The following is an 18,755-nucleotide window of genomic DNA, read 5'->3' as shown; positions in this document are numbered from 1 at the left end:
ATTATCTCCATTCTAACATTTTCAGAGTCGTTAAATCGAAAGTACAGACACTACAAGCAGAGATAAATGAAATTATGAGCACAACCAGTATTGAAGTTTCTACGGCAATGTCCAAGGTATTTTAGAGATTTAAATAGACCGTTCAAGACCTTTCAACTTTTCAGGAATTCTTGGGCACGCCCTTATTGTCAGATGAAATTCTCGTCATCGCGTCAGAAAAATTCGCAAATTTGGCGCACCGCGAAGAAACAACAGAATCCGAGCCCATCAAATACTTAAAATCCAGGTAAACAAACTTCCGTACATTGCATACAGGAGCTTGACATCGCTTTTACAGTACTTCTTTGACGTCACAAAGCTCATTTGAAAGCCGCGAAATGCGAATTGCGTTTGATTTGGCATTCTCTTGTCTGAGATATCGAACGCATTTGGAGGAGTTGCTCATCGAATCGGGATTTTTGGGCGGAGCACCGTTGGGAGATGACCTCAATACCCTCGTTATTGTCATGCTCTGGGATTTCGTCCAGAGAAAGTTTGTCTCCAGAGGAACAAGGAGCAAGCTTCAACTTGGCCAGAGAATCGAGGAAGTCGAAGAAGTCGAAACACAGCTCGGAAATGTAAGTTACTAACAAATTTCAAAATCAAGAGCAAATTTTAGTATGCGATTAAACTGGCCGCCTCTCTGGCGCGCATGAGAATTCGTGAGTCAGCTCTCACACTCGGCGACACTCTATCTGAAGAACTCCGAAATAAGGAAAGAATCCGCTCGCAACTGCCCATCTACGGATGGGTCAACCCTCGCAAAGCCAGTGTTAAAGAAATCACGGACGAGTTCGAGGGCGCTGGAATCGAATTCGAACCTGGAACTGGCCTTCAAGATGGCCTTTTTATCTTTTCTCATGAGTTCCTGACTACTGTTGAAATGAGCGAGGCAGTGCGAGAAAAGAAGATGCTGATTGTTGACTCTACGACGTTGGTCGGACCACAGGCAGTGGCAAACTTGTTGAACGGTGAAGAATCCGAAGATATTTTACTGTGCGGTGGTTGCACAAGTAGCTTGCCGATGCTAGCTGAAGTTGTTGTCAAAGCAGGGAAATTACTGGACGAGGAGCTCAATCAGTCACGATTTTTATTCTCAAGTGGGGACGAACCAAACACATCTCAAGCGAGAAAGCCAAAACTGATCGGTAAAAAGCATTTATTGTCGCTTTCATTCATCATTATTTTCTAGTTTGTATGGCGACGAAAAAACACCAAGAAGTGCGGGATATGATGACAGAATACGGAATAAATGAAGATGTCTTTGAAATAGTGCCACCATTGTCGACGATGCAGCCGACAGATCCGAGATTGATGCATGTAAAAGTCGTGCTGATTGAGCCTCGATGCTCGCTTTCAGCTGCAGCTGATCCTCTCAGGTACAAGAGAATTAACCGAGCGTATATTTACCATTTCTTCGCAGGTTTATGCTTATGGAAGGACTTGATGACAACGACCCTCGTCTCCACGCTCTAGCCAAGGGTGTTTCTCAGCCCCAAGAAGGGTTGAAGGTCATTCTCGCTGCTTCTCTCCTTCTCCCTCGCTCTGCTGCCACGCTTTACCTGACGCGAAGCTCTATCCCAAAAGAAAACGAGGAAGTCATCCAGTACGGAATCTCGCAACTACCTGGAAAGTCCGATTACAAACTAGCGCCTGTACCACTCAAGTTGCCGATCGATGTCATTGAAAAAGGCTCGGCTGGAAAATATTTGAGACTTCCTGCTTCTGAAACTGGGTCTGGCTGTTTCTTGGGCTGTATTTCAAGAAATATTCTCGATCCAAAACATGCTGCTAGAAAGGCAGCGCTGAAGGGACTTCTTGCGCCGCCAAGAAGAGCCAAAAAAGAGAGCACTTTAAAAGGATCTGGTAAGAGTTTCAGGCTTTAATTTTTGCTAACAACTATTTTCTTAAGAATCTCGTCAGTCAATTACAACATTATCAAGCATGAAGTCATCAAGAAAAACTTAAGATTTTTTGGAAAAAATCGATATTTTTGTAAGAAAGGAACTCTATTTTTATATTACCTAATCACTGTAAAAACACGACATTACCTCACTAGCACAATATGCAATAAAGGGCACTTATTTAACTTACCTCTTGAATCCTCAATATTTCTCGTTTACAAATATTGAGCGCTTTTCTTTTTACTCAAAGCAGGCTTTGTTTATTGAGAATTATCAATTTATCATGTTTGTCATCAAATTTCGAAGTGCGAAATAAACCGGGCGTTGACCTACAGTACTGCACTTTTAGACAGATACATATCACGGAATTATTTGTTTGGGAGATGAGACAGTTGATCTTTTGATAATAGAATGGAGCTTCCAGAGGGGTGGTCGTTGAAAAAATCGCGTCTTGGTCAAAAAGCGTTTATCCATTCAGAGACGAATACGAAAATATTTGAAGTGCCGGATGAAAATACGATTTTTGAGCTAGCCAGCGCGAGGCCGAAAAAATATAAAGCGTTCTTGGATAGAATCGCTGGGCAGAAGGGCCCTGAAAAAGATATAAAACAACCAGAGCCACTTGTTGATGTAGAAAAATCGGAAGAACTGACGATGAAAAATGAAGAGGTTGAAATAGAAAAGCCTCCAGTTGTCGCTGGAAATGGAGAATTCTTCCTTGCTTTCATCAAGAAAAACTAGTCGAAATCCCCTTTTGAGTCTTTGTGTGATGCTAACTATGTATTGAAATTTCTTCATTTTGTGCGAACTAACTTTTCCATCTTCAATTTCCCAGCTGTTTACCTATTTTTATAAAATTATCGTCTTTGATCGCTGAAATTTCAGATAAAATGGCTTATCTGTATGGATACAACGAAATAATTCCAGGATTGTATCTCTCTTCGGGAAATGCAGCGTGCAACGAGATGAATGCAGAGAAATACAAAATTTCGTGCATTGTCAATTGCACGCATAATTTGCCAAATGCTGACTGGACTGAAAGAAGACGGGACATCAAGCTCTGTAGAGTCAGGTTGGGTCGTTTATCACGGACTTGATTCCAAGCCTTCCGAGCGAAAGCGACCTCCTTACAGTCAACTACAGGGATCGTCCATCAGAACCTATAAAGAACGCTTTTGATACAATAACAAGAGTCATCAACGAAGAGCTAAAAATTGGAGGTGCAGTTTTGGTTCACTGCAATATGGGAGTTTCAAGATCAACATCTGTAATTCTCGCATTTCTAATGAAGGTAACTAGCATTACAGTAGAAGCGTTAAGCCCACACGCAAAAGTAAGGTAATTGACTAAGTTTCTAATTAGTATTGGGGAATGCCGCTAAGGCGGGCGTTTGAGCTTGTCCGAAGCAAGAGATCGTGCGTGAATCCAAATATCGGATTTTGGAAGCAGCTGATCAAGTATGAAGAGATTATCTTCCATGTAAGTATCATCGATCTCAATCGACGGAAAAATTAAGAGAGCTATTTCAGAAAAACACAGTCGAGTTCGAAATTGGCCCCAAAGGCTGCATGCCTAATGTCTGTATTTAATGTGTTTTGAGTGCTTATGTTTCTTCATTATTTTTCCCCAGAAAGCTAAAGTTTCATTTATTTTGCTGTGAAGTTTTGTACCAATCATCTTCCTTTGTTATCATTTCAGCGGGTGATACCGTCTGCTGTCTTTCAAATTCACCCACCGCTTGTGCCTTCATTTATTATTCCGAATTTCCGATTCCTTTTCGCCAGATTTGGCCTGCCTTTAGAGATTCCTAAAAATTGCTTCGATACATATTTTTTATTTATTATTAGTTTTACTACTTTTACTTTCGAATCGCGATTTCATCATTTGAACGAATTTCAATTGATCGACGTCCTTGTTGACCTCGTAAAAAGTCAGAACGTGATTGAAGCATCTTTCAATCTTGCCTCATGAATAAGTGAATATTTAATAATTCGATTGTTACTTTTTCAGACTCAGTTGGGAACAAATCAATCTTCGCTGAAGATCAGGAGAGGCTCTAACTTTGCGCACGGGCTTTTAACCGCATGGGCCAGATCGGGGGATAGAGGCGCTGGGACAAAAGGTGCATTCGACTGCACTTAAGAAAACTACTGGTCGGATCGACTTGAAAATTTCAGTCAATACTAATTCTGGGCCGTAGATTTCAAATCTGTTGGCAAAAATAGCGTAGAAAATTTTATTATTGATAAAAAATAGAAATTAGTCTAGGCCTGATTCCAAAAAAATATTTTTTCGATGCTTTTTAAGCAAAGTAAACCTTATATTCGAAATCTCCATGATCAAAAACATATGAAAACCCTTCCAAAATCACAAAAATCCTACATTTGGTTCGGTTCCCCTGTGTAAACACTCGGCGGGAGGGATAAAGCGCTGTACTTAATCCGGTGTTGAGCTCAGCTGGTGAGCGATAATTTCTCGAAATTCAGAATTTAGGGCGACAAATGGCATAGGAAATCCTATTTTAATTTTTAGCTCAATTGGATTTGTAGTCTTTGAGATATTGACCTTCAAAGTCTTAAATGACAGTGGAATGCACCTTCTGTCCCATGCGGTTAAGGATATACCCGATAAAATTGAACTTTCATAGCGCCTAAATACGAAGTCGGATCATTTTTATTTCAAAAGCAATCCTACTTAAAATTGTGCGTTAAATTAAATTCTGGTACTTTTTTAGAAATTTTCATAAGAATTTTCCTCTCTATAGCGATTTGAAAACGAACTCTCTCGATTTCTCGAAATTTTTCCACTAAATCGCTAAAACTGAACCGTATTCTGTATTGTAATGATGCTAAGCTACAAAATTTATGGGATCAAATTCTTAAACTCGATCGAATTTTCATTCTAGTGTTCTCTTCTTTTATACCCTTGTTTTTCTTCTCTGCGGGTTTTTTCGCGTGCTACCAATCAGAGCCGTGCGCTCAACCACGCACTTTCTCTCGGAAAAGAGGACTCGAGTGAGCGAGCTCCCAGCGCGCCGCTTTGTAGAGCTTTTACGCGCTGAGTAGCCCTCAATGAAATGGCTCTAGAATCGGTTTCCTTCGGAATTAACGAAAAGTAAACCATCAAAATTGTAGATAAAGGTCTAAAGAACTTATCTATCGAAAAATCTCGACCGATTTAGTCCAAAAATTTTGAGTAATCGAGAGAGTATGATTTGAAATCGCTCTAAAGAGAAAAATTCAAATGAGAAAATATAAATAAGTACCAAATCTGAGTTCTACGTGCATTCTTACGTAGAATTGCTTTTGAAATAAAAATGATCCTACGTCGCATTTCGAGGGGGTCGGGGACTCGCAGTACCAAAGCTTTTTGGTACTGCCAGTACCAATTTTGGCACTGGGAGTACCAATTTCGGCTTTTCGAGTGATATTTTTAAGAAATATTTCAGTCGGAACAATAGTAGGCGGGTAAATAGAAGTGTATCCAGTCCGAATCAGTAAGTTTCTTATCACAGAACCCGCGGAGCGGGCGTTTTTTGCTGACTAAAATTTTGCCTTGCCAAGATTGGTACTGGGAGTACCAAATTGGTACTGGCAGTACCAATTGGTACTGGGAGTCCCCGGTGCCCCATTTCGACGCTATGAAAGTTCAATTTTATCGGGTATATCCTTAATAAGAGATGGGGATCACGTACAAGTCTGACCAGGCACTGTTGCCATTGGGAGTAGATGAATAGATAATTTACCGACCGAAGAAGGAAGGAATCTTCCTGAAGGTCTTATGTAAAGATTTTCCAGTGTTAGGCTTACTGTTCATCCCAAGTAAGTTCTTCAGAGGATATAATTGACGGTAGAAATGCTGAGTACTTACATGTTACGTACGGTGAAATTTTGTCTCAGCTGATCAGCAACTAACTTTAATATAAGGAGTCCTTACTAAAGACTGTAATTTTATTTAACTTTCAGAGGATACTCTCAGATTTTTATATAATCGCATCGAAAATTATCAGCAGCCGTATATTCTCTTACGCAAGAGTGAGTACAGTACATAAATAATATAATCAATGACGGGAAAAAGCGAGAAAAAGTCTGCACTACTCTAGATGGCGCTAATTTTAGGAAAACGAAGGATGCAATCATCCCTCCTGGGAAATAGATCGCACCCGGCGTAGCTGAGATTGTTGTTGGAGTTTGTTGTTGACCAATCTGTAAATTACTAACTAGTAATATTTTTTCAATGCATTTTGGAGAGATAAGAAGGGTACAGAAGAGTGAGTAGATTTTATGGAATGTCCACGTGATGGCAGAGGAAGGCGAAGAAGCGACTGATATAGAGCCGAAAAGATACAAACTTAGAGCTTTTTCCGAGAAAAAAACTTCAACTCTTCATTTTCAACCGGCAAGACGGAACTACTTGCACCACGATAACGACCCACTTACTCCGGAACAGGTACTGATTATTGCAGTTGGTTGTGTCAATGGCTCTGGTCGATTAGTGTAGCTTCCAATGTCAATTTTTATTTACGGAAATGCGAAATGATTTCATAAAGGATGTACCTAATCTAATCTTCTCTTAGAGTGAGGGGCTTGGGTTTAATTAAGAAGTAGATCTAGGGGGATAGCATCAATAAAACTGTAAATTGCCACCATCGATTTCCATGCATCGTGCTGACCGTGTGCGTCATATTCAACGCATCGCTAGTTGACATATGCCCAATGCTTACTTACAAAGATTACTTGTGTGTTAATGATGATTTGACACATTTTAAAGACACAAATAGATTCTCTTTTCATTTATTTTCAAAAGTATATTATGTTTCGTGATGCTAATGTAGAATTACTTTAGTCGTTATGTCCGGATGCTCAAACGGGCAGTCGACAATAGATTCATTTTGATACTCTGGAAAATCATTTTAGGCCAAAATGAGGCAGAATTATGTGAGCGTCATATTTATAACTCAATTTCTTTTCCCAAATATTTATATGTTGTCTTAATATACCGTTCTCAATACACATTTATAAAACAAACCACCGTCCAGCATTTCTTCCCAATTAATGAAATATGCATCCCTTCTTTGGGCAATTGCATAAAATATTCACACTCCGGTAGCTGTTTCTTCCAATAGCGTTGAACTTGCGGACACAACCACCAATATTGCGCTGAGCGTGCTTCTTTATGGTCTTTATTCTTTTTTGTTTGCTTCTCAGCGACCAAATTTGATTAGTAGAATCTTTTAAAGCAAGCACACTAGAGTAGAGAAAAACAGATAGAGCAAGCATTTTTTGACTTTTTTGAGTCGATTTTGTAAGGTAAATTTGCATTTTCTTGTTTCAAAATTAACTTGATAAATATTATTGAACTCAATTGATCCTAAGCTGTGTTGTGCAAATTGCACGTCAGTTTCCAACAGCCCGAGGCTTCAACCCTTTCAGACAGTTCAGACTTTTTTTATCAACCTTGGCATCCATCCAAGCACCTCGGGTAGCGGCTCAACCCTCAGTTACAGATAAACGTCTACCCAGGGGACTCCAGAAACCCAATTTAAACCTCTTTTAATTATATTTTTCAAGGCGAAAGCAACGCTCCAGTTCCTTTTGGATACCTCGCTTCGTACCATTTCAATGTCCCAAGCATTCTATGACGTTGAGGCATTGGAAAGCCTGTTGGAAGAGAGAGAAAGAGACTTGGAACTTGCGGCACGAATTGGCCAGACCTTGCTCGAGAAAAATCGCCAGCTTGTAGATCAGGTATGCGTTTCGTAAAAGCGAAAAATATATTATGTCAAGATAAATGAGCTCGAAGAAGCACTTGATGATACAACCGAGCAGAACTCTCAGCTCAAGCATTCAATATACCTAAAAGATGAGCTGCTAAAAGGCTTCGATGATGGCGTTTGCTCCGGTGAATCAACCCCTAGTATTTCTGGAAGGATTTTCCGAGGCGGTTATACTGTGCAAGAACACATCAATCAATTAGAAGAGAGAATACAGCGTCTGCAACGCGAAAATAATGAGCTCAGAAAGGACATCAATGAAACTGTCGGAAAATTAGAAACGAAAGAGGAGGAATACTGCCATTTAGTCGATGGCTCCGTCAAAGATTTAGACAGTGTCAGGTATCCAATTAGACAAAATAGATATAGTGGTGATTAGCCAGAAGGATTACTCCTCTTTGATTTCTCTAATATTGATTGATTTGACAAATCGATTTATCCCGCTAATGAGAAACTGAAATCATAGATGACTACCATACATTTTTCTTATTTACTGTTGCGGTGAAAACGGGTGCTAACATTATTCTTTTCCACAGCAAACGACTGGCGTACTTCAGACAGGAACTAACAAAGAAAACCAACGAGTGTTTCGAACAACAAGAACAAGTCACGAAGCTCTTGACTCAACTTGTTGATGCTCAGCGACTAAAAAAACTGAAAGAACAAGAAGCTGAAGAAAATCTAAACGCCTTCGAAGAATCTCAAAGGTCTCAAGCTCAGATCATCGCCGAGTTCCATGAACTAGAGCAAAAGTATTTGGAGACTGTCAGACTGTTGGAAGAATCGAGGAGCCCAAGCGAAGCGTGCAACTGCCATGAAAGAAATTTGCAACAAGAAATAATGGAAATTCAAACGCCATTTTCCCTTCCTGGAAGAAAGACACCTAAAGGAGCATCTGATGGCGGCAAATCAGCCAAACAAAAAGAGAAGAATATAGAAAAGCTCGAGCCGGAGAGTAATGATCAGAATAAAATGGGCGATTCGGGCTTGGAACTCCTAAGTTCCACGCTGTTAGCACTGGATGCGGAGACTAAAAACCTAACGCATAACATGTCCCACAACTCTCTTGCTGAAGTCCATTGTGGACGTCCGTACGAGACCCCAACTAGAGTGCTGCCCGATCCAATCTGTACTCCACCTAAACCTCCAATCGATTCTGGACTTCTGAGGTAGCTTTTCGTCTCATAATAGAGTCACTTTACAAATTAAGTCCTGCGCTTTCAACATCATTCACTTCAGTCAAGTCAGCATATTCGTCTATGATGAGCTCTGGGTTCAACACTCCAGTTATCGGAAAAGCTGGAGTGCCAGGGTCAAGTGATCTGGCCAAAGCGCTCAATAGATTAGCAAGTCGGAGGAGAGCCGAGACCGCAAGAGCCCAGGAACGACGAAACAGATCGAAACTTTATAAAGACTCTTTGGTCAATGACGACTCTTTTCACAGGTAAATATACTCAGCTTTACAGATTATTTAATGTTTTTTCGAAGCTACCATCATCAGAAACCCCGACGCCCAGAAAAATACAAGCTAATAAAGACGATGGAAGGCAGTCCAGTAATGGCTCAATGGAGGCAAATGTCACAAGTTGACCTTGACGCTGCTGTATCTGAGGTAACCACCAATCGATTTGCAATTAAATTCTGAATAATTCATATTCAGATCAAACACCAAAATAGTCCTACAGAAAGACACAAGTTCTCGTTTCCAAAACGTCCAGACCCAATAGGATCTGAAGCTCTTTATTGCCAACATAGATCAAGTTCACCAACATCTGGCCGTCCAAGAATCCCGTCAAATAGTCCTGATCAAAGCCCAGTGGTCAAGAACAATCCCTTGAGACTTGGTAAGTAATCACCACCTTTTGCTTGTTCAACAAGCTGTTCAGATCACGAAAACACCGATTTTTGCAAACAGCTCTTTCCAGAAGAAATTCTGAGTGAGACTGATACGCCTCCTTCTTCTCCCGCAGAACATTCGACTCATGTTGACCAAAGTGGCTCTTCAATTTCCTCCAGTTCGCTCGTATCTGCCCTCCATCGACTCATATTTCCAGCCAGCTCCAGCACCAATAATGCATCAAAATCTTCTTCTACAGCCGCGCCAACGATCGACTCCCAAGAATTTAAAAACGAAAAGAACGGCAGTTTCTCTTCACCTGTATAACAAGACCCCCTGTTCAAAAACTTTATTTATTTGTAAATATGTATAGAAATCATTATGAACAGTTATATAAACAATTTCACATGTTCTGATTCAACTTATAACGCATTAATTTCTTCACAAAAAATCTAAGTTCTTCCGAAATCGTACTCTAATGCCCATGGTTCAGAAAAGCTTTTTATTGCATAAATATTCAAATTCAAGTTCTAGTTAGTTTTCTCATAAGAATGTCGATGCAATCATGTGGTTGTCAAGCGCATCGTGTAGATCCAGCGCGCACAAACAGGATAATCAGAGAACAACAGGACTTTATCAACACGATGAAAATTATGAACGAGAGTATAAACGTGCAAATTACGCAGAAAGAGACTGAAATCGCTGACATCGATTGTAAGATAAATACAAACAGAGAGAAGCTAAAGCGACTACGAGAAACTGTTGGTACGTTGTTCATAAAAATAAGGAATAATCTCTAAAATGATCATCAGACGCTGATATCTACGAAATGCCACTTGATGAGCTTCTGAAAATTAACGCCGCTTCTCGTGAAGAAATTGACATTCTCAGCAATATTCTTCGTTCTCCTAGCGAAACCGACGTTCCAAAACCAACTCGTAGAAGCGAAGGCTCTCCAGCATCATCTGGAGATAGTAAGGCGTTTTGAAGCGATTATAACGTAGAAATCAATTAATATAATGTTTTATAGAGTGTCTCTTTTCTCGATAGAAAAGCTTTCACTCTCACAATCGGTGATCTTTCTTTTAGCTTTCTAAAAATTGACATTTATAATCCCATTCAAAGCTGGGAAATGGTCGACGCGACTCAAATACCCCCTTCAGATAATCCAATCCTGAAGAAATACGCGTCGATGTCTGACTCAAAATCACCTGGCTGCAAAAAGAAATTCCCAAAGATTTTTTCTAAAAAGCCCTGGAAATCAGCAGAGGAAAAAGGATCACGAAGAAAATCGGCAGAAGAACGACCTGCAGAACAATACTTTGTATAACTTGTTATTCACTTCATTCATCAACCTTAATCTTATAACCTTATACAAAATTTTGAAGCCTTTTACTACTGTACATACCCAACTTTACTTTCGCTCTTCGAAACTGTTTCGATCGCCAAAAATTGGCTCTGGCATATTCTCGAATATTCTAAAAAATTCTCTTCCTTGATTTCGAAAACTCATCTGGTCTAGAATTTTCGAAAATGATCGGGAATCGATGAGAAGATGCGAAAGAGAAGATTTGAAGTGATTAAAACCGTCGAATTATGACGAAGAGGGGTCGTTTTGAATCACCCATCGAGGAAAATCCCTTCGCGGTTTGCCCATACGTCCGTAATGAGTGTGAAAATTCCGTAAGTTTACAAAAATCGATCATGCTAATAAACATAAACGATATCACGCCTACGGGTATATTTGTGTTCCTTCCATTTTTCCTTTTTTTCAATGCAGTCTTCAAACATTTGGGAGCACAAAAGACTACTTCATCTTCAAAGCTCCTAGCAAAATGATACTTTTTCAGTCAAATGCGAGAGATCTGGTGCAAAGTGCGGGCAATGAAATTGTCAGAAGAACGGACCGTGACAAGCAGGATCACTTGTACAAGATAATTGCTTATTTTCTCAGAAACAACTGCAAGGAAGGGGTCTTTTTACTTCACATACAATATTATCGAAATAGATTCTCGCACTTCCATTGATTTGAATGCAAAACGGAACCCCTAATCAGGTGCCTGAAAATGGAACACTAAACGAAGAGGAAATCCTAAAACAACTCGAAAACTACTGCATTCAACTGAACATCGACTTTCAACCAATTAAGCTATCATACGACAACAAGTACTTCCAAACTGCATTGGCCAAAGTTCTTCAAAACAATACCATTCCACAGGCGGGGCTGAGAAGTGGCTTTCGTGCGAAACAGCGGCTGAACAATGAGTTTGAAATTATTGGTGAACTGGGCAAAGGTGGCTTCGGGAAGGTTTACAAATGCAGACATTTGCTTGATGAAAAGATTTTTGCCGTGAAGAAGATTGAGATTGATCCATTAGGGGCGGACTGAAATTGTGACACATGCAATTTTTATATGAGAGTTTCTCACAGGAATAAATTTCGAGTCCACAAAAAGACAGTTCTTTTGCAAAAATGCGCAAAGAAGTGACCCTAGCATCGGCCTTCACTCACCCCAATGTTGTCAAATACATAACCTCTTGGGTTGATACAGAAGAAATCGAAAAAAAGCCCGACATCGTCGAGCTATCTTCGGATTCAAAAGAGGAAGATGTTTTTACTGATCGGTTTCAACAGGTAAACTGTCAATTCTGTCCATTCTTTTTCATATCATTTAGGTGTCTATGAGAAGCTTGAATCATCTTGACGTGGTCATGAACTCGGGAAACGCGATTGAATGGGGAGGGGAAGATAGTTGGGCTTCGACAATGTCTGATGACGACGAAGAGGAGGATTCCCCGGAAGAAAATTTGATCAACAGTGCTAGTCCTTATGTCGAGTGTATTCCCGATAGTGAGAATTCTGCACAGCTTGTTCAATTTGGATACAAGTTTGTCAAAAAATCTATCTTTTTGAAACTTACATTATTTTCTAGTTCAATGAGGTCTTCGAGGCTGTCATCTGGAATTCATAGAACCACTTCTGAAATTGAAGTTCGTTACACGCTTTGTATTCAAATGGAATTCTGTACACTGAGTTTACGACGATATCTTGTCGACAGGTACGATTGAAACTCTTTTACTTGGCTTCAAGGTTGTCTTAGAAACCAGTACATCACCGGGAATTATATCGCTAGCTTGTCCGATGAAGAGGCTCACCAAAAGACAGAAGCATACGTGATGGAGTCGTTCGAAATCGCCACTCATATAATTCAAGGAATTGAGTATTTGCACCAAAAAGGCTGTATTCATCGCGACATCAAACCAGAGAACATTTTATGGAATGACAGTAGAAAGCTCTGGCAGATCTGTGATTTCGGACTGGCAACGCAATCCGACCCGCCTAAAGTCGACCACAGGTAAAATTGACTTGAAGACTGATTCCTGATTTTTATTTTTAGTGACATGACTGTAGCGATTCCCAATCGAGCCTTATCAAGCGGAATTGGCACTCTTCAGTACGCCGCTCCAGAACAACGCTACAAAAAGGACTACAACTGTCTGGTAGACATTTACTCGGCCGGATTCGTAATCTTCGAAGCCTTCTATCCTCTTGGCGAGCTAGGAGACCGAATTCGCCATTTCGAACTTATCAGGAAAAAAGAAAAACTGCCTCTCGATTTTCAACCTCATTTGGCAGTCTACTGCGAGAAGGAAAAAGCCAGTAGAGTGACTGAGACGATCGAAGCAATGATAAATTACGATCCACTTTTGCGTCCAACTGGTAAGTTCTAGAGCGCCTAACTACTGTCACATCTTAAATTGTAGCACAACGAATTCTCCTCGAAAACTGTTTCCGACAATCAGACCCTATTGACTTCCAGAAGCTCCTAAACGAGCGCAACGCGCTTATATCCGAGCTCGACAAAGAAAACCAACTTCTGAAAGAGCAGCTCGCCGTGAAAGAGCGCGAAAACGCCCAGCAACTTGCTGACAAAGATGCCGAAATTGCCAGATTACGCGCTTTACTACACGGATCAGAGGTGTAAAGCTCCTATCTATTTACAAATGTATATATTGAAAGAAGTTCTGACAGATACATTTTAAAATAAACGGATATTCTACCATTATTTCAGTAGACAATTACTGAACATTCAAACGTATTTTATCAAGTTCTATGCAGAAAAATGGATTAATAACTTACGACAAAAAATCAAGTTTTCCACGACTCTCGGAGGCGCGCGCGGAGATAGAAGCCCAAGATCGAAGCACCATAACGAGTCGGCGCGCTCGTCGAAATGGATTTTTCAGTGCGCGCCATGCAACTCATACTTACCTGGGCGGAGGGTAACCTCGATCACGTAGGGGGTTCCCTTATGGCGAGGCCGTACCATTGCACACCGGCGCGGCTGACCTGTATCTCTTTGCCAAATCGGTGGAGTGTCCGTCACAATTTCTGATAGTGGGGTTCTGCGTTCGCGCGAACCCCTTCCATACTCTAGATCTCTCCTCAAGGAGCAAATTAATAAGCGCAGGAGCCTTGTAACGATAACTCCGTCGGGCTAGGCTTTCTCGCGTCAATAATCTTAATTTTTATAACCAGTTCACGAGCAATCATTTGAAGACTTTATTATAATTAACAAACAGTCTAATTTCGAGAAAAAGCTAGGCTAACAAGAATGCAGTGGATTGCCAATGCCAATGGCCCATTGGAATACTCAGTATTCTAAGATTTGAAGTGCTGAACTGTACTTGCTGACAAAGTTGGCGACGACGTCGTTGACGCTGAGCAGATGCTTTGCTTGGTCTGAGATGAAAATGTGAGTAAAAAGAAAAGTCCTATCAAATCACCTTCAAGTCCGTTTCCAATTTCGTTGATTGAAGTCACGAAAATCTCGTTCATCTCTATTTGCTTCTTGTACATCTGGCACAGGTTGACGGTAACATCTAGCAATAAGGAGTAACTAAAGAAAAACCAGAATCATAACTTACAGAAATTGATTACAAAAAGCGACATGACGATGCAAAAGAAGGAAAACTTCAATCCGTTCAGGATAAAATCTCTAACACTCTGTTTGTCTTCCATTACAAAAAATCTCCTTACTTCAAAATCTTTTTCAAATGTCTGCAAGAAATAGAGTAATGCCTAAAATTTTCGGCGTGGTGAGAATTTTCTCAGTGACAACTGATTCACACTGCTATTTTGGGCACTGTAAGACTTTTAACTATCAGCTGCTCGTCTTCAAAATTTAAGGGTGCCAGTCGTTAGTTGTTTTTCAAGGAAAATAAATTCGTCAAATACAGTTTGATCAAATTAGAATTAATCATAGAAACGATAAAAACTTGCATTTCGTTATCCAATTTTGCCAGCACCCACCCGTTCTTTCAAGTGATAATAAGCTTAGAAGGATGGAAGGACCTTATCAGGTCCGCAATGTCGCGGCGTCCTCGAATTGGGGTCGACCTCGGTCGGTGTTTCGCTGGAGCAAGGCCAAGTCAGCTGTAGCTGCTCAATTACAACCTCCACCGCGGCGAAGCACCACCGGCATCGTAGTTGCTTAGTGGTTACACCTCCTGGTGCATAATTGCATTCCAACATCCTCGCCAAAGCAGAATAATCTATTTTAACTTACGCCATTACTTCAAGTTCTAATAGATTAGTAGCCAAAGCTAGATCATTTTCATAAATAAAAATCATATTATCGAGTGTTTCTTTCATTTTCGCCCTGAAAGCTTCCACTTCTTTTGCTAAAAACATAGTGAATTTGCCCTTATATTTTGATAGTTATGTTTGCTTATATAAATATCTTGAAGGGCCCATGTGATCTGCAAAAATAACCGTCAAGCAGGAAATTGGCACCCTTACTCTTCAAAAGTGTATAATTTCCCCCTCTATCAAAACTTGAACATCTCGGCAACGGGTTTCACAGGATCGAGCAAATTCTAGTGCGTGTGAAATCCGCATCTTCACGCATCCTCAGCGGGTGAAAAATTGCGAGCTGAGCTTGGCATAGTTGACTCGATAAATATTTAAAATCAGCTGGGGAACCTAGTTTTGCATATTATCGAAGGGTGAGCAGGTGGAACGATTTAGCGTGCAGACAGTCTGAAGGGATGTTATTCTAAAGGAGGTTGAGCAATTTCCGTGCTGTTTAGCGGACTTTCAATTGCTCTTACTAAATTTATCGTCAGTAAGCTTGATTGCACAGAAGAACCAAATTTATTCCTCCAAATCGGAAACTCTACTTATATTTTGGCGAGAAAAAGGCGCTAGAAGGGATTGATCGGCCCGAACTTCTGTTGGCTAATTTCAGCCCTGTTTATTTCTATAAGAGGATTTTCTTGTCTACTAACTTCTAGTTCCGCTATTTTCGATGTTATCACAGTTTTGGTGTTTACACCACCCGTGAAAGGTTCACCGAGCGTGTGCTTCGGTGTGCTTGGCGCGATAAGATTACTCCGGAAGTCAACTCAATCGCGATCGAGCTTCAAAATCTTTTCAATTTCCGACATGGCAACACTTTCGAAACTGGCCGACCGCAACATTTTCAAAATTTCTATATCAGATGGCAGATAAAGGGATCAAGAATGGGTTAGTAAATCCTGCTGGCGGATGAGTGAGGAGGAGAAGCGAACTTTCAAACTAAAATTTTCCATCAAAAGAAAATGACATGTTCACTCTGGAATTTCCACTTGTCAATTGATCTTGTTTCATTTTCCCTTTGTGACGTTTCGCAAATTTTACGACGTTTTAACGTATCCACTTATTACGTTTCCTACAGGTGCGCTTTCTATTCGATCTTTACGAATTTTTCAGTATTGTTCTTCACCAGGCCAACAATAGCCGTTAACTGGCCTCCCGGACAACGCTTTTTCAGCACCTCAAATATTTGCCCATCATTAATCCTTTCATGTCTTACACATTCCAATCAATGATAGACCGTTAAAAACTAGAAATAAGGGTCGCACGAGATCTTCGGACTTTTAACAAGAAGCTTTACTGAAAGATGTTGCCAATATTAAGACTTGCCAATATTTCAAGCATCATCCTCAGACTAACAAGAGGCTCAGAACGAGCTCAATTATTACTGACCCATGCAAAAACTCGCAGAGACCCCGTATTGTGCTCTTCGTGGGCTGTAATTCGGATTAGCCCTGTGTGAGATCAATATGGGAAGAAGATCAATCTAATGCCGGGCGATTCAATTAAAGATGAAAATAATTAAAACGCTTTTAATTTGATTGATGAAAAAAAAAGCCTAGGATTTTTGAAGAATTGTGTATTTTTGCGATAGAATTGGAAAAGAGCCCGTTATCAGTCTTAACCTTTCTAGTACATACAGCTGCTTTGACGCGCGATCGTCGGAAGTCGTTGTTTCTGAGAAGGTGATAGTTACGGACAAATGCAAAAGCAAAGGCTGCAAGTCGCCAGCATCTTTCGGGCAAGGTGCCAGCTTCCTTTGCGTGATAAAATCTAAACGTCTTATCACTGCAAGCGGGCTTTACTGCTTGACCGCGGAACTTGTTCTCGGCAACTTGTGACAAGCGTCGTGTTTCCCAGCTGCCCGAGCGGTGAGCCAGCTGCACTAGAAAAGATCTTGGAGATTGTTGGAACCTGCAAAAGTAGGATATCGCCACATCAAACGTCTTAAAAATTTTCCATGAAATTTGTGAGAATTTGATCATCTAACATTTGACCAAGATTGTTTCCACTCTGATACAATAAACTTTTATGCCCTTTTATTAATTATGGCGTCGACTTAGGAATGCATGCTACAGTTGGGCCAGGGCGGCGCCTCTTTAGTGCTTTATAGAAGCTTGATTGGGCGGCCTTGAGAAATCGCCAGGGAAAATTTATTGGACATCAAACCCTCGAGCACTTCCTGCTGAATCCTCTCCAGCTCGATGTTTTTGATTTATCATCATCCGCTACCCATCTTGGCAACATTCCTCAATGCTGCTTCTGCAGCCAATTTTTCAGGTCGTTGACTTCAAATTCCAACACTCGAATTATAATTCTGCAATTATAACCACAATTTTCTATTCAGAAGTTTCGTAATTCTATTCCTCTTATTGCAGAATTAAAAAAGGTCAATAGCATTTTAAACGCAGTTTCCGGAAGATGTAACTCTAATCTCGACTTCTCTGTGGTTTCAGGTGATCTCCTTTGAAATTTACTGTAGTAAAACAAACTGATTGAGGGAAAGATGCTGATTTTGGACTTCACTATGGATACGATTTGAAGGGAGTCGGGTGGAAGTCCTTAGATGCCGGCTGATTTCCGCAAAGCATTTGAGTAATCGCCACATCATTACTACCCCCTTGAAAAGGCTAGCTATAAAGCCGGATAAGGATAAAAATAAGATCTTTATGGACGTAAAACAACCGGACAGGGGAGAAGACAGGGCCTAGTCAGGATGTAAGTTCTTGGCGCTGATCGAGCTTTTCTTCGTTCTTTGAACTCCCGTAAAAATTCTGAATAGGGAGATAATAACTGCCGAAAGAGAAATTATAACGGCATACTCATCATAAAAAAATTATAGGACTCATGAAAATACTCTATTTTTCGTAAATTTTATCAACGCTTTTTCTTTCAATAGTTTTAACAGTGGCTATTTGTTTTTCCTGAAGGCGTTGAGTTTTCATTATGTTGCTATAAACAAGAAAACTCGACGAGAGTGACCCTCTTCCGTCGATAAATCCCTCTCAATGACTTCCCCAGCAGGAAGAAACAGTAGTACTCGATGAATGATAGTATTTATGGAAATTCCACGAACTAAGGAATTTTCTTTTTGCTTTTGCGACGCTAGATGCTTTCGTCTTTTCTGATCAATTCAATTTTAAATTCCGCTTTGAAAAATTTCAACAAATTTGAGTCATCATGTACGATGAGGTCGGAATTTGTCCTTGAAAGGGCCATTAACACTTTAGTGGGTCCATAAACTACCTCCATCGTCAAGTTGAAACACTGCGACTTGAATTTTGTAACGAACTTTTCGCACGTGATAAAATTTTTATTAGACGAAATTCTACAAAATGAAAGAACGCGCAATTTCCGCAAAACTAGGAAATGTCACGAGATTGTCTGATATTCAGCAAGTTCTATTTTTATATCAGCTTCTTCTGCCTTCTGAGACAAGTTTTAGAAGCCCTCAAGGAATAAAAAAATGAACAGTAAAACGCTTTATTACAAGCAAACAATAATGTAGCCCTTATGGGGGGGCCACAAGGGCCTAACAATAAAGAGAAAAAATCGATGGGCCACT

General features: G+C 40.3%; 4 protein-coding genes, 1 long non-coding RNA gene and 1 other non-coding gene across 6 annotated transcripts; 5 read left to right on the top strand and 1 right to left on the bottom strand.

The window, feature by feature from the left end:
* The first annotated feature begins 9 nt into the window (after window positions 1-9).
* Window positions 10-2,801, top strand: LOC145699934 (putative methyltransferase NSUN7). The gene is made up of 7 exons (XM_081777198.1): window positions 10-116; window positions 165-286; window positions 338-617; window positions 659-1,187; window positions 1,232-1,418; window positions 1,463-1,905; window positions 1,952-2,801. The coding sequence occupies exons 1-7, from the start codon at window positions 75-77 to the stop codon at window positions 2,005-2,007; spliced, it is 1,659 nt and encodes a 552-aa protein (XP_081633324.1). The 5' UTR covers window positions 10-74; the 3' UTR covers window positions 2,008-2,801.
* Window positions 2,801-3,923, top strand: LOC145699956 (dual specificity protein phosphatase 14-like). Its single transcript, XM_081777225.1, has 4 exons — window positions 2,801-3,001; window positions 3,067-3,234; window positions 3,306-3,422; window positions 3,473-3,923. Exons 1-4 carry the CDS (start codon window positions 2,834-2,836, stop codon window positions 3,530-3,532), a joined length of 513 nt encoding a protein of 170 aa, XP_081633351.1. The 5' UTR covers window positions 2,801-2,833; the 3' UTR covers window positions 3,533-3,923.
* Window positions 3,924-3,956: 33 nt separating this feature from the next.
* Window positions 3,957-10,080, top strand: LOC145699936 (uncharacterized). The gene is made up of 9 exons (XM_081777200.1): window positions 3,957-3,991; window positions 6,312-6,392; window positions 7,514-7,690; window positions 7,730-8,058; window positions 8,253-8,885; window positions 8,927-9,160; window positions 9,205-9,328; window positions 9,377-9,560; window positions 9,603-10,080. Exons 3-9 carry the CDS (start codon window positions 7,565-7,567, stop codon window positions 9,878-9,880), a joined length of 1,908 nt encoding a protein of 635 aa, XP_081633326.1. The 5' UTR covers window positions 3,957-3,991; window positions 6,312-6,392; window positions 7,514-7,564; the 3' UTR covers window positions 9,881-10,080.
* An 11-nt stretch (window positions 10,081-10,091) lies between these two features.
* LOC145699925 (eukaryotic translation initiation factor 2-alpha kinase 1-like) lies at window positions 10,092-13,613 on the top strand. Its single transcript, XM_081777188.1, has 11 exons — window positions 10,092-10,318; window positions 10,366-10,527; window positions 10,717-11,236; window positions 11,404-11,521; window positions 11,611-11,931; window positions 12,009-12,187; window positions 12,229-12,440; window positions 12,486-12,611; window positions 12,654-12,908; window positions 12,951-13,273; window positions 13,318-13,613. The coding sequence occupies exons 3-11, from the start codon at window positions 11,150-11,152 to the stop codon at window positions 13,536-13,538; spliced, it is 1,842 nt and encodes a 613-aa protein (XP_081633314.1). The 5' UTR covers window positions 10,092-10,318; window positions 10,366-10,527; window positions 10,717-11,149; the 3' UTR covers window positions 13,539-13,613.
* A 204-nt stretch (window positions 13,614-13,817) lies between these two features.
* Window positions 13,818-13,980, top strand: LOC145700863 (U1 spliceosomal RNA). Its single transcript, XR_014134233.1, has one exon. It is a non-coding gene; the product is annotated as a U1 spliceosomal RNA (small nuclear RNA).
* LOC145697004 (uncharacterized) lies at window positions 13,818-14,636 on the bottom strand. The gene is made up of 3 exons (XR_014133840.1): window positions 14,482-14,636; window positions 14,341-14,436; window positions 13,818-14,296 (listed from the first exon to the last, which is right to left on the bottom strand). It is a non-coding gene; the product is annotated as an uncharacterized LOC145697004 (long non-coding RNA).
* Between the last annotated feature and the right edge of the window lie 4,119 nt (window positions 14,637-18,755).

This window comes from Oikopleura dioica, chromosome 2, assembly GCF_907165135.1.
Source record: "Oikopleura dioica chromosome 2, OKI2018_I68_1.0, whole genome shotgun sequence".
NCBI lineage: Eukaryota > Metazoa > Chordata > Appendicularia > Copelata > Oikopleuridae > Oikopleura > Oikopleura dioica.
This window is presented reverse-complemented; position numbering and strand designations above follow the sequence as displayed.

What these genes read in the sequence shown, in the direction of transcription:
- LOC145699934 (XM_081777198.1), top strand. Translation starts at nt 75, where the DNA reads ATGAGCACAACCAGTATTGAAGTTTCTACGGCAATGTCCAAG. An exon ending in ATCAAATACTTAAAATCCAG is followed by an intron (nt 287 to 337) that starts GTAAACAAACTT and finishes TCGCTTTTACAG; the next exon opens with TACTTCTTTGACGTCACAAA. An exon ending in GCTGCAGCTGATCCTCTCAG is followed by an intron (nt 1,419 to 1,462) that starts GTACAAGAGAAT and finishes ATTTCTTCGCAG; the next exon opens with GTTTATGCTTATGGAAGGAC.
- LOC145699956 (XM_081777225.1), top strand. Translation starts at nt 2,834, where the DNA reads ATGGCTTATCTGTATGGATACAACGAAATAATTCCAGGATTGTATCTC. An exon ending in TTCTCGCATTTCTAATGAAG is followed by an intron (nt 3,235 to 3,305) that starts GTAACTAGCATT and finishes GTTTCTAATTAG; the next exon opens with TATTGGGGAATGCCGCTAAG. An exon ending in ATGAAGAGATTATCTTCCAT is followed by an intron (nt 3,423 to 3,472) that starts GTAAGTATCATC and finishes GAGCTATTTCAG; the next exon opens with AAAAACACAGTCGAGTTCGA.
- LOC145699925 (XM_081777188.1), top strand. Translation starts at nt 11,150, where the DNA reads ATGACGAAGAGGGGTCGTTTTGAATCACCCATCGAGGAAAATCCCTTC. An exon ending in TCTCAGAAACAACTGCAAGG is followed by an intron (nt 11,522 to 11,610) that starts AAGGGGTCTTTT and finishes CCCCTAATCAGG; the next exon opens with TGCCTGAAAATGGAACACTA. An exon ending in CCGCCTAAAGTCGACCACAG is followed by an intron (nt 12,909 to 12,950) that starts GTAAAATTGACT and finishes TTTTATTTTTAG; the next exon opens with TGACATGACTGTAGCGATTC.
- LOC145699936 (XM_081777200.1), top strand. Translation starts at nt 7,565, where the DNA reads ATGTCCCAAGCATTCTATGACGTTGAGGCATTGGAAAGCCTGTTGGAA. An exon ending in AAAGATTTAGACAGTGTCAG is followed by an intron (nt 8,059 to 8,252) that starts GTATCCAATTAG and finishes TCTTTTCCACAG; the next exon opens with CAAACGACTGGCGTACTTCA. An exon ending in ATCGATTCTGGACTTCTGAG is followed by an intron (nt 8,886 to 8,926) that starts GTAGCTTTTCGT and finishes TTACAAATTAAG; the next exon opens with TCCTGCGCTTTCAACATCAT.